This window comes from Onychomys torridus, chromosome 2, assembly GCF_903995425.1.
Source record: "Onychomys torridus chromosome 2, mOncTor1.1, whole genome shotgun sequence".
NCBI classification, from domain to species: Eukaryota; Metazoa; Chordata; class Mammalia; order Rodentia; family Cricetidae; genus Onychomys; species Onychomys torridus.
Window position 1 is genome coordinate 100606439 of NC_050444.1, and position 17160 is coordinate 100623598.

The 17160-nt window shown below is 48.1% G+C and overlaps 1 protein-coding gene across 4 annotated transcripts in view; it reads right to left on the minus strand.

The window, feature by feature from the left end:
* Ttc39b (tetratricopeptide repeat domain 39B) overlaps window positions 1-17160 on the minus strand; it is a 120338-nt gene that overhangs the window by 31979 nt on the left and 71199 nt on the right. For all 4 annotated transcript variants that reach the window (XM_036179103.1, XM_036179102.1, XM_036179104.1 and 1 more), the window contains 4 exons: window positions 11771-11878; window positions 9322-9453; window positions 8369-8445; window positions 3694-3761 (listed from right to left, as the gene is read on the minus strand). In XM_036179103.1, the coding sequence (XP_036034996.1) occupies window positions 3694-3761; window positions 8369-8445; window positions 9322-9453; window positions 11771-11878 (385 nt within the window). The remainder of the gene's footprint in view (window positions 1-3693; window positions 3762-8368; window positions 8446-9321; window positions 9454-11770; window positions 11879-17160) is intronic.

Consider the following 17160-nt stretch of genomic DNA (forward strand, 5'->3'; position numbering starts at 1 on the left):
CTAACATGCTGTCATCTGCATGTATGGAGAGGAGAGCTAAATGAGCAGCCACTGCACAGAAGGAAGGAACCAAGGAGGAGGGAAACTACCCTGACCCCTGTGATAGGGTCAGTACACCTAAGGACCCATGAGAGGAGGAGCAGGAGATTTCGGGGGAGGCACCAGTACAGCCTGGAAACCCCTTCCCAATTTGTGATATTCTGATACAGAACACAGACAGTCCATGAAAGCCATGAGATGCAGAAGCAGAAAATAACAAGGCGAGAGTCTCAGTTCTGATAGAGTCCGCAATCACAGAATGCAGGGTGGACTAAAAGTAGAAAGAAACCAGCGACAGAGTCACTCAACTGTTGTATAATCAATTCAGCAAAAGAATGAGCACCTCTGCAGGAGCACGGAAGGGGTGGAGCTGATGAGCACCTCTGCAGGGGCAATGATGGTGGGAGCACAGAGGAAGGGGTGGAGCTGATGAGCACCTCTACAGGGGCAATGATGGTGGGAGCACAGAGGAAGGGGTGGAGCTGATGAGTACCCCTACAGGGGCAATGGTGGTGGGAGCACAGAGGAAGAGGTAGACCTGATGAGCACCTCTACAGGGGCAATGATGGTGGGAGCACAGAGGAAGGGGTGGAGCTGATGAGCACCTCTACAGGGGCAATGGTGGTGGGAGCATAGAGGAAGAGGTAGACCTGATGAGCACCTCTACAGGGGCAATGATGGTGGGAGCACGGAGGAAGGGGTGGAACTGATGAGCACCTCTACAGGGGCAATGGTGGTGGGAGCACAGAGGAAGAGGTAGACCTGATGAGCACCTCTACAGGGGCAATGGTGGTGGGAGCACAGAGGAAGGGGTGGAGCTGATGAGCACCTCTGCAGGGGCAATGATGGTGGGAGCACAGAGGAAGGGGTGGAGCTGATGAGCACCTCTACAGGGGCAATGGTGGTGGGAGCACAGAGGAAGAGGTAGACCTGATGAGCACCTCTACAGGGGCAATGGTGGTGGGAGCACAGAGGAAGAGGGTAGACTGATGAGCCCCTCTACAGGGGCAATGGTGGTGGGAGCACAGAGGAAGAGGTAGACCTGATGAGCACCTCTACAGGGGCAATGATGGTGGGAGCACAGAGGAAGAGGTAGACCTGATGAGCACCTCTACAGGGGCAATGGTGGTGGGAGCACAGAGGAAGAGGTAGACCTGATGAGCACCTCTACAGGGGCAATGATGGTGGGAGCACAGAGGAAGGGGTGGAGCTGATGAGCACCTCTACAGGGGCAATGGTGGTGGGAGCACAGAGGAAGAGGTAGACCTGATGAGCACCTCTACAGGGGCAATGGTGGTGGGAGCACAGAGGAAGAGGTAGACCTGATGAGCACCTCTACAGGGGCAATGATGGTGGGAGCACAGAGGAAGAGGTAGACCTGATGAGCACCTCTACAGGGGCAATGGTGGTGGGAGCACAGAGGAAGAGGTAGACCTGATGAGCACCTCTACAGGGGCAATGATGGTGGGAGCACAGAGGAAGAGGTAGACCTGATGAGCACCTCTACAGGGGCAATGGTGGTGGGAGCACAGAGGAAGAGGTAGACCTGATGAGCACCTCTACAGGGGCAATGGTGGTGGGAGCACAGAGGAAGGGGTGGAGCTGATGAGCACCTCTACAGGGGCAATGGTGGTGGGAGCACAGAGGAAGAGGTAGACCTGATGAGCACCTCTACAGGGGCAATGATGGTGGGAGCACGGAGGAAGGGGTGGAACTGATGAGCACCTCTACAGGGGCAATGGTGGTGGGAGCACAGAGGAAGAGGTAGACCTGATGAGCACCTCTACAGGGGCAATGGTGGTGGGAGCACAGAGGAAGGGGTGGAGCTGATGAGCACCTCTACAGGGGCAATGGTGGTGGGAGCACAGAGGAAGAGGTAGACCTGATGAGCACCTCTACAGGGGCAATGGTGGTGGGAGCACAGAGGAAGAGGTAGACCTGATGAGCACCTCTACAGGGGCAATGATGGTGGGAGCACAGAGGAAGAGGTAGACCTGATGAGCACCTCTATAGGGGCAATGGTGGTGGGAGCACAGAGGAAGAGGTAGACCTGATGAGCACCTCTACAGGGGCAATAGTGGTGGGAGCACAGAGGAAGAGGTAGACCTGATGAGCACCTCTACAGGGGCAATGGTGGTGGGAGCACAGAGGAAGGGGTGGAGCTGATGAGCACCTCTACAGGGGCAATGATGGTGGGAGCACAGAGGAAGAGGTAGACCTGATGAGCACCTCTACAGGGGCAATGGTGGTGGGAGCACAGAGGAAGGGGTGGAACTGATGAGCACCTCTACAGGGGCAATGGTGGTGGGAGCACAGAGGAAGGGGTGGAGCTGATGAGCACCTCTACAGGGACAATGGTGGTGGGAGCACAGAGGAAGGGGTGGAGCTGCAGATCCTTAACCAGCCAAAGCATGGATACAGAAGTGACCACAGGCAGACATGAGGAAGACAGAGAGGTCATGGACATCTCCAAGATGTCTGATTTCAAGTGCTCAGGTACAAAGCAAACTTGTAAACCTAATATTTGATTTGGAAAACTCATCAGGAAGAATTCTGGGGCCTCTGTGACTCACATCATGCTGTCAATGAGGTCGTGAGACAGTTGTTGTCAACCCATCTGGGTTATGCACGGGGCTTCAGAGAACAGGATGACGGGGCTTCAGAGAACAGGATGAAAGGGTGACACTAATTCAATTTACTGAACACAATCTAAGCGAACATGTCAACCTGCAGGGGAAAAAAATATCACCCCCACCCTCCAAGGGAAAAAAAAGAAATAACTTTCAAAATAATTGAGAAGTTTGAGATTGTTTTCTGCTTCCTTATCATCTCTAGTCCTGTCCTCCTAACAGTCATCACTGGGCCATAATGTAGAATTCACATTTCTAGAAGCATTCGGACACACACAAACATAGGTGACAGGTGAAATTTAAGTCCTCCGCAGAAAAGGATTCCTTGACTTTTGAAAACTGTTCTGGTCAGGCATTGTAGCCAGCACTTGGGAGGCAAAGGCAGGTGGATCTCCATGAGTTCAAGGACAGCCTGGTCTTATAGAGAGTTCCAGGCCAGGCATGGCTACACAGTGAGACCTGATCTTGAGACAAAAGCAGGGAAGGGGTGAGGATAGACAGGATGGGGGTGGGGGGGTGGTAAAAATGTGAGGGCCATGAAAAGGGTGACTACTGATGCACGAGCAGGTGACTGAGTTTCACGGAAGCAGGTGACACAATGCGCGATGTGCAGAGATCCCAGCACTAGGAGGCAGAGGCAGGCGGAGCTCCGTGAGTTCGAGGCCAGCCTGGTCTACACAGCGAGATCCGGGACAGCCAGAGCTACACAGAGAAACCCTGTTTGAGAGCTGGGGAGGTACTTCTCAGCCCAGGCAACTCTTACCACACGTGTGCAAACTAGAGTCCTCTTTGTTTTCACACTAAGAAGCTTCCTAGAAGCCATCTGAAACAGCCACTAAGTACATCTGAGTGGAAATGCAGCTCTCAGGAGCCTTCTTTCAGGCAAGCTTTATCAGGATAACAAATACCCTTCATTACCACTCTCAGTCTCAATGCTGACATGCGGTGAGCAACATTGACCATTTTCTGTACAACGTTGGCAGGCTTCCCACCCAACACCAATATTCAGCCAAATGTTCATTACCTGTACAAATGTGAGTGCTGCTTTCTGTAGGAGACACTCGGCATAACAGATTTCAGCATGCATTTCCTCTATTAAAAACAAATACAATTACATTAAGACACAGTATTGCTCTAGATATTCTGAAAAGGCTGGAAGATAAACGAGCCCAAGAGAGACACAAAGGCCTAGATTGCTTCCATGCTTCCAGAGAAATCCTGGCACACGATTTTCCTGGAACATGGGAACTGTTCAGGGAAGTCATCTTCAACTCCATGCAACACTGACAGCAGAGTGAGGCTTGCACCGAAGAGAAAAACAACTGTCGGTTTGAGGCAGGGCCTCACTTTGGAGTGGAGCAGGCTACTCACTAAGTAGCCAGACTGTCCTTGAACTCAAGGCAATCTTCCTGCCTCAACAACTTGTTTGGTACTGTGATTCTAAGCATGAATCACCATGCCTGACTGAGGAAAACAAAATTCAAAAGTCCTTTTGAAAGAAGGAAACTACCTAAAAATAATAGTAGCATAAACATTTAGCAGTTTGTATAGATTGAAAAGGTTCATTAAACTTATGAATTCTAGCTTCTAAACTATGATCATCATGGTCATGACGATGATCGGATACACAGTCAACCTGTAAATAGTCACACTCCGTGGAGTTGTAAAAACCTACTGTCCTGTGTGCACAAGTCAGGACTCCTTGGAGACAGCAGCAAAGTAGCTGTGCTTTCCAATTTATGGTATTTTCATACCTGAGCACAGGGCACTCACAAAACGGAGCTACCAAAGCCATGCCCAGCCCAGGGATGTGTACAGCACCCCAAACGTGCCCTGACTTCCTAGACACCCATGACACTTGCAGAGATCAGGGAAAGAAATCTTTATGTTTCTACATAAACAAAATCATCAGATTCCTTTCTCCACAGGAGGCAAATTGGTATGTTATTTAAGTAAATGAGCTTAGAGGAAAGACTCTACCACTTGCTAGTTAGTAAGGAGCTGTGCACAGGCTGCCCTTCCTCTCTGCTGGTCCACTAATAACTCTACTTTGCAACTGAGGATTAAATGGGTATCGTCTCTAGCGCTTACCAGACACAGCAGGCCCTGATGAATGCTGGCAACCTTCGCCATTATTATGAGCTCGTGGCTCATGTCTGTGCTTCCTGGTAAAGGTTCAGAAGGCAGAGGGCCTTTTCAAGTCACGTGATGGGACAACTCAGGGCAATCTGTGTCACTGGAAACAGCATTGACCAAACTAGATAAGAATGTGCTTTCCTTCCTTTAGACACACGTGACCGATGGGCTCTCTCATAGACTCAACATAAAATGTTCAATTTATGAGGAAGTAATGTGCAGCTAAGTTCCCCAGCAACAGACAGGCAGGCAGGGTCGAAGCCACAGAAGACAACACCGAGACACAGTGCCGTCTGGACACATCCGAGCACTGCCACCAGTCAAGACAGCAGTCTCCACGACACCTTCCTCAGAGTGCGCCTCAGTCTTCTCAGTATCTTCAGGGGAACTCAAGCGGCAGCTTGTGTTCGGTCACCTCACTAGCCTCCTCCTGGGTAACTGTAACAAAGTGCCAACTGTCTGGGGTTACTGATGCCAAAGGGCACCTGGGGAAGAGATACTGGCCTGGGGCGGGTGAAGAAGGGGAGAAGTCACCACGCAGAGGACCAGCTAAAAGGCAAGACAGCGCAGGCGCCGTTCCTGGAAGGGCAACGGGGCTGCTTTGGTGGGAGCATGAGGGAGGAAAGGGCAGCAGGATGGAGGGCCAGTCAAACTGACACAGGGCAGTGCCCAGCGTCAAGCTGGCCTGACTCGGCAGGCGAGACAGTAGGTCCTCACCAAGACCTGAGCAGAAGGGTGACTAGACCCAAGACAGACAGACTTGAGAGTAATCTAAAGGGCACATCACAACGCAGGGAAGCACGAACTCTATAAGTATCCTTCCTCTCAAATCTCTTTGCACAGCCTAAGCATTCCACTTCACTAACTCCCTGCAGTCTAGCTGAAGCCTTCCACACCTGCCATGGAGGAGAGGAGCAGGTGTGTGTTCCCCAGCAAGCTCCTGAACAACGCCGTCTAGGATGCCCATTCCTGAACACAACTAGAAACCCGAGCATGGAAACAAAAACTACCAACAGGGCAACAAATCCTACATGAAAGCTTCAGTGTTCTGCCCTGCCCGCTGTCTGGCTAGCTGTCGACCCGATGTAAGCTAGACTTATCCAGGAAGAGGAACCTCGACGGAGAAAATACCTCCTTCAGAGTGGCCTGTAGGCAAGTCTGTAGTGCATTGTCTTGATCCATGACTGATGTGGGAGGGCCCCGCAGGTGGTTCTGGGTGGTGTAAGAAAGCAGGCTGAGCAAGCCATGGGGAACAAGCCAGTGCCCATGTTCCAGGGAACAAGCCAGAAGCCAGTTCCCTCCATGGTCTCTGTTTCAGTTCCTGTCTCCAGGTTCCCACCTCGGCTTCCCCTGAAAATGGACCATGAACTAAGAGCCAAATAAGCCCAGTCCTCCCCATGCTGCTGTAGGTCATGGTGCTCTATCACAGCAAGAGAAAACACACTAAACACCCCAGACATAAAGTCTGTTTGGACTGCAGTAACAAAGGCCAGGAATCACATGCAGCTTAAACTACAGAACTTTATTCCTTCATCAGGACCGGCTTACACTGTATATATAACTTCTTCATCAAAATGCTTCTTAACTGTAAATTCCTTAGTCCATGAAAGACATTCACAGTGCACTCAAAAGCTAGCTAAGCACAGCCTTTCTGTAGCAGTCTAAAGATGTTCAGAATAAGCTGCAGATATGGGCTAGTTAATTTTTCCATAATTAGTACCAAGTCCAGATTTCCTTAAATGCAAGGAGGAAAAATCAGAACACAATCACCAGTTTTCCAGATGTGACAATACAGTGTTTGCATCAGCCATGTAAGATGTTTTCTATTCCCTACAGGAGAACATGGGGACAGTGGGAAGAGTTGTGGCTAGGGGAAGCAGACCAGTTTAAATGCTGCCTCCATAGTTGGTCACTTTGGCCACTTACTCTCTGTGAACATCAGCTAAACATGTTAGGTCGGCTAATGTTAAGGAAAGCACCGGAGAACACTTTAAAAAATAGAGCATTATGGTATTTTTCAATTATTTACACTCACACCAAAAATACCATGTCATTCCTCCCAAAACTAAGGTTTAAAACTCTCCGATATCCCCTTCATACCACAAAGAAAAAGGGGACAGAGGAGTCGATGCCCCAGCGGAGAAGCCATTTGGACAGTGCTAGGAGGGAGGATTCAGAGACCAGAGTCACACTGGGGCCAATTTCATCTCCATGGATCATCTCTGGAAGACTTTAGGCCTGCTAGTACCAGCTTTTTTCTTATAGATGCTTCCAGGTCAGTTTCTAATGAAAAAGAAGACGGGTTTCAACTGCCTGCAGCAACCAACAAAATACCATCTGTTTCTGTCATGGTTGAGTCAACCCCTCCTTCCCAGCAAGTCCTAAAGACGTGATGTGCCACAATCCTCGACTGTACTCAACACTCAAAACTCACATCACTCAAATGTGCACAACCCCTCCAAGGTCCCGAACAAGCTGGTAACACGCCTACAAAGCAAACAAAGCCCCGTGACAAGTCACACTCGAGGTGTGCAGCACACACTTGACGATTCTGACAGCCATGCCCAGAGCTCTGTCTGCGTTACCCAGCTATGGCTGCTTCCAGTGTTTTGTACTAACTACCGACACTAACTCTCCTGAGACAGCACTGCTTCTACAGGATTACCTGGATACCCCTTGGTGGTGGGTCACCCTTCTTTATAGGGCTGGCTAGACCCTTCTGCCCTCATTTTACTGGGAATATGAAACAACTGACGACGTCCCTCCATCTATCTGAGTGCTACAGATATTCCTGGACTCCAACATCTTCATCGGCTATGTAGACAAGCATTATCATTTTTAAAGGTATAAAAATTACCCTGATACAGTGGTGCATGCCTTTAATCTCAGCACTCAGAAGGCAGAGGTAGGTAGATCTCTGTGAGTTCAAGGTCAGCCTGGTCTACATAGTGAGTTCAGGCCAGTGAGGACTACATAGGAAGACCCCGTCTCAAAAACAAAATCAAAAACAAAAAAACCCAACAACAAAAAAAAAGTACTTTCACCTTGGAAAAATATTAATAGTCTGTATAAAATAAAACTCTGCAAGTGGGTGAATACACAGGTTTTCTGGGAGGAAAAAAAAACCCAGTATCTATAAATACTATAACATTTCAGGCCCTGGGTTGCAGTAATTCTGCTTTTTGGAAACTGACTCATGAAATAGTTGAAAGATACAAAAAGACTTGTACAAAGGATTTTAGGGCAGCAATATTTGCTAAAAATGAAAAAAATTAAAGCTGACCTTCAGTGAGAAAAAAAACAACATACTGTGGTACCATCCTGTTCATGACTGTACAGCTCTGAACAGATAAAATGCATTAACACACACTGATGTGGGTCCAAATCACATTGGAGTACATGTGGTCCAATGAATAAAAAAAAATAGCAAATGTGTGCACAGCTGAGGGGTGTCAGGTATGAGTGGCATGGGGAAGAGAAAGGGAGAGTTCCCTCATTTTCCAGCTTCCATGATGAAGGACAGGGTAAAGGAAAGGGAGAGCAAGCTTCCACCACACTCTTACCTTCACTCAGCTGCTCCAACGACCCACGAGACAGGAGACTTGAGAAAGACTCCACAACTGTGCACTTCTTCCTGTATCTGCGGTGAAGAAAGGCAAGGGAAGAGAAGGCGGAAGACCAGCATCAGACTCACTGGCACTGATAATCCTTTCAGTTACGCTGGAACTCTAAGGCCGGGGTCCGCAAGGCCAAGCCCTCCTCCCCCAGTGCTGCACACACAGTGCCGGTCCTGCACTGCCAACCATGAGCACTCAACCTACCAAGCATGGAGCAGAGGAGCCCACACACACCACTGAGTACAAACCTTGCATAAACCTCCCCTCATTTTCCTGGCTAAAAGCAGAATTTCTGTGGTAAGCGTCTCCACGGGTGAAAGATGGACTTAGAGTGCACTATTAGGAAAATGCTCTTCATGTGAGGGTTTACAACATAATTACATGGAGATTCATCTTACCCGCATTAAAATTCACCAGTACAAATAAAAGCTTCCACTAAGGCCTTCTACACGAAGATTAGAGCTTAAAATTGGCACTCTACCTCATTTTGATCAACCAAGAGTGTCTGAACGCATCCTTAGGCAAATAAAAATTCCCTTCCGAATGTGTGGTTTCTCCCATATAGAGCAAGCACAGTCCCCTTGCCTGACATGGTACTCGGTTCTTAACTCATTGCTAACCCTTCTGAAGCCTCCCTCCCACTCTCATTATAGCTCAGACCCCATGTATCCAGCAGTGGGTGCAGGTGCTGGAATGGGAGCCATATTATAATTCCCCACAGGACTTCTTGAATTCCACACATAGAACTGAATTGGCCGAGAAACTCTGAAGCCCAAGTCCTGTTGCATAATTCTGGCCAGCCTCAAACACATAGACCTTAGTTCAGCAAACTGCATCCACCTGGCACTGTGGCAAGAAGGTTCGGGGTCTCAACGCAAATAATAACTACTCAGACATACTTTTGGCAGGTTTGCAAAGCGTCCTTCATGGCAGAAATGCCATTCTGGATGTCCTGTTGCTCAAAGGTCATGATAGCCTGCAACACCACAATGGTACTGTATCCCAAGGCATGGTACATGCTCTCCTTGGCCCTGGAGAGAACACAGACAGTTAGTACATCTCAATACAACAAAAGGAAAAGAGACAGAAGCCCAGGCTTTTTCTGATACCAGCAATACCAAACCCTCACCGTGCACGCTGACTTCTGCTCCATAGTTACTGAAACGATACAAGCTCTGAAAAGCCTGCTTTAAAACTCAAGTACAATTTAAGCCCACACAACAGAATACAATGACAACATGCCTTTCCCTGATTCAGCACAAGGGGGCAGCCTGCAGATTCGTTCCTAGAAAAGGTCTGAAAGCAAATGCTTGTTTTCAGTTGAATAGCGGCAGCATACCATCTTAAAATCTGAAATGAGTGAGGCTTGGTGGCACACAACTTTGATTCTAGCATCCTGAAAAGTGGAGTTCAGAAATTCAAGGTCTTTCTGAGTTTGAGGCCAGCCTGAGCTACACAAACCTCTCACAAAAAAAAAAAAAAAAAAAACCCACCAAAAAGGAAATCTGAAAAATTTTGCATGATGCAGGGAAAAAGACACCTTTAAACTGCTATCTCCTCACTGCCCCCACCCCTTGCTCACTGCTGCAAGGGGTGAACTAGCCAGGGCAATGCTGGAGAGCTCACCGTGGTGGCAAAGACAGGGAGAGCTGGCAGGCTGACCAACCCCACAACTACTCAGGCCCAGAACCAGGGTTATGTGTTGGCCCACCCCAACATCCACCCCATCTTTGATCTGCTGGGGCCCAGGTGGGGGCAGGGGGTGGGGTCGGTCCTTCAGACACAGGGCAGCAACAGGGATGTCCAGAAGAGTCCCACTGAGGGCCCAGTGTACACAGTGTTGCAGAGACCAGGGGCCTCAAACCAAACCAAAGACTGTGGTGAGCTCCCGCATGTAAAGATGTATGGATAAAGGGGGTTACTGCGTGACTCACTGTCACACTGCAGCTTCCAGAACGAGATTTTCCCTTCCTCCCCCTTTTCTTTTTTATCTTAAATTTTATTTTGTTTTATTTTGTGGAGGGGATTGCAGGAGTAGAGGGTGGATGTGAGGGAATGGGAGATGGGTGGGATCAGGATGCATAATGTGAAAGACACAAAAAAATAAGAAAATTAAAAAAAAAAAAAAAGGCCTATTATCTCCTCTCCAGCCAAAGCCAAGAGGAAGCAAGAGTTTTGTAATCAATTAGGTCATGACCAAAGTCTAATACCTGGAACTCCTGATGAAATCCTGAGAGCTGAGGCTATCAAGCTTGTGACAACAGCCTGAGGCTGCTAGTTCCCCTCAAAGCCTCTTATGCTGATTATTTATGTTTGAAATATCAATGTGGGGTTTGTGAGGATGACTCAACATCCCTAGGCTCCATGAAGCACATGCAACATTATTCCTTTCACCTTGGACAGAGCTTAAAGAGCCTTTGTCCTCAACGAGGGCACTGCCCACTCACCCCAGAGTTACCAACGGCAGTTCAAACCTCACATTCAAGTGGGCTGAAAGAGGAATTTTAACAGTGAGTTATGCATAAAGGTAAGAGACTGTGAAACTACTAATTTATTTTCATCCTATTCTATAAGCAGATGGTAGAGAGGAAAAGGAGATCCGCTTGAAAAGAAGAATAAAGGAGACAGGTAAAGACGCTGAGTCAGAAGGCAAGCAAGCTAGCAAGTGGGAAAGCCCAGCAGACAGGCTGCGAAGGGAAGCCGTGGTCCAGAAGATGGCAGAAGAAGTCTAAGGGATACCAGTGACCACCTGACATGAGGGCTTGATTGGATTCCCCAACTTCAGCATCAAGTCTTTCTCAAGCAAATTACAAAAGATCTCAGCTTCACTGGAGCTGACTCTGGAGACAGGATGGGTTCTGCAAAGTCTGTCCCATGCAGAGCTGAGGCCAGTGAGCAAGTGGGGTAGTGCGATGCCAAGCCTGCAAAACTCAGTGCCTCAGTGCTGGTAACTTCCATGACAGAAGCAGGGAGCCCGAATCACATTCCTAATATCTTAAATTTGATTTTAGCACTGGGATTCGGCTTCTCTAGTTACTTCCCTGCCCATTTCTAAGGCAACGCTGGCCAGGGATAGTTGGAGCGTTCATGTGAAGCCTTCACTTAAGAGAACAAACGTGGACCTCCAAAACTAGACACAACACCTGAGCAAGTGTGGAGACTAATAACAAACATCAGAAATTTCCTATTGGCTACATCTGAAAAGACATCTCTTTAAAGCTGATTGATAGGGACAGGTCTCAATCCAATTAGCTTATAAATACTGATCCAGATACAGATCCATTAACACAGAAACATGACATCAGAAAAACACATGAAAAATATCTAACGAGAAACAGAGCTACTTACCATGGACGAAGCAACTCTAAGGCATCTTTAAATTTGTTACTTAGAAATAAGTTCAATGCCTCCGCACACTCTTCCAGACCACTCTTGAGATCCACCTTGGCTGATGAACTGAAAAAAGAAAACAAAAAGACATAGGATTTTTGGAACTTTTACTATTTACACCTTGTCCCAAGGTGTGGAGCAGGGGACTACAGTGACCAGCTGCAACTCCCCCTTGGCCACTTCCCAATGCTGGGGGGCAAAGGAGCTTCCCCGCCCTCTGCAAGGCCAATGCTCTGAGTCTGTAAGAAACAGGTGAGCAGGAGAGAAGGCACGCGCACATACTGCACACACCGGTGCACGGCAAGGACCAACAGTGAGTACCCAATTGCCCACATTAAGACTTAAAAGCACCTAAACGAGGGAGGTAGAGCCACAGAGACAACAAATGACTTCATTTATTTTGGGTTTGCTCTTTGAAACAGTTTGACACTAGAGCCCAGGCTGGCCTGGACCTCACAGCAATCCCCCTGCCCCATCCTCCCAAGTGCTGTAATTATAGGCATAAAACGCTGCACCCCAGGCAAAGCCCTCTGACTGCAGGCAGTGTCCACTCTGGTGTTCTGGCCTCTGGCTCAGCTTCCTAAGTGGTGAGGATGTAAGGATGTGCACAGCACTGCATTTTCTCCCTGGAACCATTTCCCTCGTCAGCCAGGGGCATTCCAAGATTCCTCCCTGTTCTTCTAGAGGAAACAGAAAAAGAGCAAATGGCACCCTGAAGTACAGTTCCTTGACTTGCTGGCTATCAAAGCAGGAGCTTCAAAACCCGTCTCTCTGGCCCCCATTTCCCTATGACGTCCTTCTTTCAATCTCTTTTTTAACTGTAGCCCTGACCTTAAACTCACTGTGTCACCCAGACCAGCCTAGAACTGATGGTAACCCACATGCCTTGGCGTCCTAAGCACGAGGACTTTTAGGCATATGCTACCACATTCTGGGGCATCATTTTCTTTCTTTTGTTTGTTTGTTTGTTGTTGTTGTTGTTGGCTTTTTGAGACAGGGTTTCTTTGTATAGCTCTGTAACTTTCCTGGAACTCACTTGGTAGCCCAGGTTGGACTCGAACTCACAGAGATCCGCCTGGCTCTGCCTCCTGAGTGCTGGGATTAAAGGTGTGTGCCACCACCACCCGGCTCATTTTCTAAGTCCCAATGCCAACTCTGTCTATAACATAGCTGGGCCTCAACTGTCTTATCTGTAAAATGGGAGCACAGCAATCTATTTCCTGGGCTGATGTGAAGAAGAGATCAACTGACAAACACTGCCCACAGTAGGCACTAATTAGAGGAGGATTTGGGAGGGAAAGGTCACACACAGGGTGGCCTGACTCTGATGAGCACCTGTGATGCCGAGATGCTCTCTAACTGTTCCACAGTGGGGTGACTCATGGGAATATCTGGGTTTGGGGGAGGAAGAATTCCATGCTGCATATGCAGCAGGCAAGACAGAAAATGAGAGACATGACAGAAACTAGGCCAATGTCAGAAAACAGTGTCAGAGGGGTGGAATCTATTCTAGGAACAAAGGGAAGTGCTTAGTGCCAGAAGTCCTGTCCCCTAGCGGGTCAGGTAGAGCACACCTTTAGTCCCAGCACTCAGAAGGCAGAGGCAGGCAGACCTCGGTAAGTTCATAAGTTCAAAGCCAGCCTGATCTACAAATCAAGCTCCAGGTCTCCAGGGCTAATCTTCTTTCCTTCCCTGCGCTGAGTGCTGCTCCAAGCTTCTCTCTCACCTGCTCCACACCCCCTCCCACCCTCGGTTCTCTCTAAGGTGGCAGCTCATTATCTACTACTAGGAAATGAGCTGTGACCAGGATGCTCTCCTTGCCAACACACAGCCACCTCCGCATCTCAGCTGCCGTCTGGAGGACCCACGACACCTGTCCCAGGCCAGGGTGAACAAACAAGCCACACCCCTTCAAAGTTGTTTTGTATGAGGTCTGCCTGGAACGGAACATGGCTACTCCCAGAAGACGGCCAGCACTGCCTACCAAGGGCTCTGGTTTTCTCCTGGAGACACGCATCCCTCTCCGCTCCCAAGGCCATGCCACGAATGGAGGTTATCCCTTCAGAGCTCTAAAGCTCTCCCCAAGAATACCTTCCTGACGACAGAGGTTTTGACTTTATGGTTTCAGTCTTAAGTAGGCATTAGACACACCTTTGAGAGCTTGTTAATGCCTACTGCCGGACCCCACACAAAAGCTTCTGACCCAGGAGGCCTGGCATAGGCTCAAGTGAAAGCCCAATTTTGCTTTAATTCATCGTCTAAACCACTCTCAGACTTCTCTCCCTAAAACAGATATTCACGACACTGCCTTCTCAGATTAAGAACAAAAATGGCTGCCCATGGCTGCCACATAAAGTTCAACAGGCCCAGGAAACATATTCCCAACCAAACCTATCCAATCAGACCAGAACAATGAACACGGCATTAAAAACAACCAGGCATCTTGAAAGGTTCGTCAGGAAGGGGTTCCCTTCAAGCCTGGCATGACAGAATGAACAGAATCTTGAACTAGAAGTAAAAGTAAAAGTCAGTGTTTCCATTCTCCAGAGTTGTTCCCCACCAGACCCCCAGCACATCTCTGGGGCTTTCACAACCCACAACCTGTTTGAAAGAAACAGAGGCAATGGTTGCTATGGCATGCTTTGTGAGTGTTCCTGCTCTGTTGGAGTCAACAGCTGGGTATAATCTTGCAAAGCTCTGGGTGCTCCACCCACACACTCACATTCTAGAACTGATGGAGCCCTGCTGCCATGTATTCTCAGCAAAGTGAAGACTCCTTCCTAGTTCTCATTTACATGATATGCCAATATAAGTTGGCAGAATGATTATTTTAGTCTTACATTTTTAAAAACATACAAACTAATTTATAACAAGTATTGAGAATGACGCTAATAGTATCCTTTACATCCCAATTCCATTTCTCCCTTTAACAATCACTCAATATGCCTGATTGCAAGCGCTATATGACTTGTAGTGAATAAGGATCCTGGCTTTGGAACCAGAGCCTGGACCTTACCCTAATCCTACATACAACCATGACAAGTCACTTTTCATCCCTAATCCTCAGTTTCCTGATTCATAAGATGTATCTAGCAAAAGCGCCCACATTATAAGCTGCACTATTAATACATGTGATGTGCTTAGTGTCTGGGCAGAAGTCCTTGGATAATGGCAGCTATTAGTACTATTATTCTGTTAAGAACTGCTTTCAGTAATTCAGAGTCATTTGTTCACATATCCATTCTACTGGATAATAGTAACTTAGCACTGACTAGAGTGGGGACAAAGCAAATGGAAACATGGAAGAGAAGATGAACTAAAGTCAGAAAACCTGAGGAGGTCATCCACGAAAACGGTGCTGGATACACATGTGACTAGAAGTAGAAACTAGTCTGTAGTCGGGACTTACAGACCATAGTGTCTAGAGCATAGCCGGTACATGAGGATTTTGTCTTCATGACAGTGTGCACGTATGTATGGGAGTGAAGGAATAGGTCCAGGTAACAGAGAAGATGGGAACACTGCAGTCTTCACTGGACGTAGCCAGATAATGTTCCTAATTTCCACAGTTTCCTCCAGGTCTCCTTGGCCTCAAGAACTACAATCAAAGATTTCCCATACTGTACCAACTCTACTGAAATTGAGGTCCTAAATAACCAGCTCACAAGCACCCAGCACAGCTCTATTTCTTCTCCATGAGTCTCTACCTTCTGAAGAGTCATCATGTAGACTGATTTATTTGGGGCAAGAAGAGAACTGAAGGATGGACGGCCATGTTAGGCATGCTAGCAAAGGGGGGTTGCTCTTCCATAATAAACTGAGAAGAATTTAGCAATTTGGGGTTCCCAGTTTCTTTGGGTCACTTCCTGATAAGAGGTTCCATGCCATTCGACACATCGTAAGTGTTTCTCTTGTTCATCTGGTTTTTTTGCTCTAGATTCCTCAACCATGAACCTACCATGGACAACAAGGCACTCTTTCTTCCCCTGTAATAACACTGGAGGAGATGAGCACTTCCTGCCCCTAGATTCCCTGGGGGAGGGGCTTGGCTGTTCTGCTTTCTGCTCCATTCCTCCCCTGGGTAAAAGGAAGACCCTGAGGCAGAGGGATCACAAGTTCAAATCCAGTGGGCTAGCTGACTGGTGCCTTGAAAAGGCAAAGTGGATGAACAGGTGTAAGCAGCCCACCTGTTGCAGCCGCCACTGCTGCCGATGCCGCCGCCACCACTGCCACTGCCATCACCGCCACCACCACCACCACCATCGTCATCACCGCCACCGCCACCACCCTGCCTCCCTTTTTTTGGACTAGAGATTGAATTAATTGTAGCCAATCCTGCCACTGAGTTCTATGCCCAGCCCTCATGCAGCCTTTTCCTGAGAACAAGGGGTATGTGAGGTCTGTTCACTCTGTGATGCAATGAGCCATGTAGAGAAGGCTCTGCACCCGACCCACGAGCAAAGCCTACAACTTTGAGCCTCCAGCCTCTCATGCAGTCTTTGTGAAGTAAAAAGCTATGAGTTCCGTCTTCGTGGGTCAGAACCCTTCACTGATATCCCAAGTGCCTCTACACCAGCAGTTCTCAACCTGTGGGTCATGACCCCTTGGGGGTCTATGATCCTGTCACAGGGGTCACCTAAGACTATTACAAAACACAGATATTTACATTACGATCCATAAAAGTTGCAAAATTACAGTTATGAAGTAGCAACAAAAATAATTTCATGGTCAGGGGGATTACCATAGCATGAGGACCTGTATTAAAGGTTTGCAGTGTTAGGAAGGTTGAAAACCACTGCTCTACACAAAAATGCCCAGGAAACAGGCCTTCCCAAGAGGAACTTAACACTTCCAATGCTGTACGGAAGGGGAGAGGGGCAAGACTTTACTCTTCATAGACCTTTACTAAGGAGTATGGGAATTTCCAACATTCTCCAATCCAAGACCCCAACTGTGCTCAAAGACCCCAACAGCCCTCTTGTCTAATGATTCAGGCATGGAGATTCAGAGGCTCAGAAGCCTACAGCAAGTAACCAGAGCAGAGTCTCCTGCTGTCTTTTTCTCTTTAATTAGTCAAGGCAGAGGGGACACCCCACAAATTACATCAACAGTGGGCTGTGCAAGATTTAAAGGGGACACCCCACAAATTCACATCGACAGTGGGCTGTGCTAGATTTAAAAAGGCATTTACCTCAGTTTCCTCCTGTCTGAAAGGGACGTAGCCAGGCACTCATAAAGCTAGCATATGGGAGGCTGGAGCAGGAGAACAAGGTCAATGGCAATCTACCTGCAGGGCCCAACCCTGCTTTAACAAGCCGCTCATACATAGATTAATTCAACTTCAAACG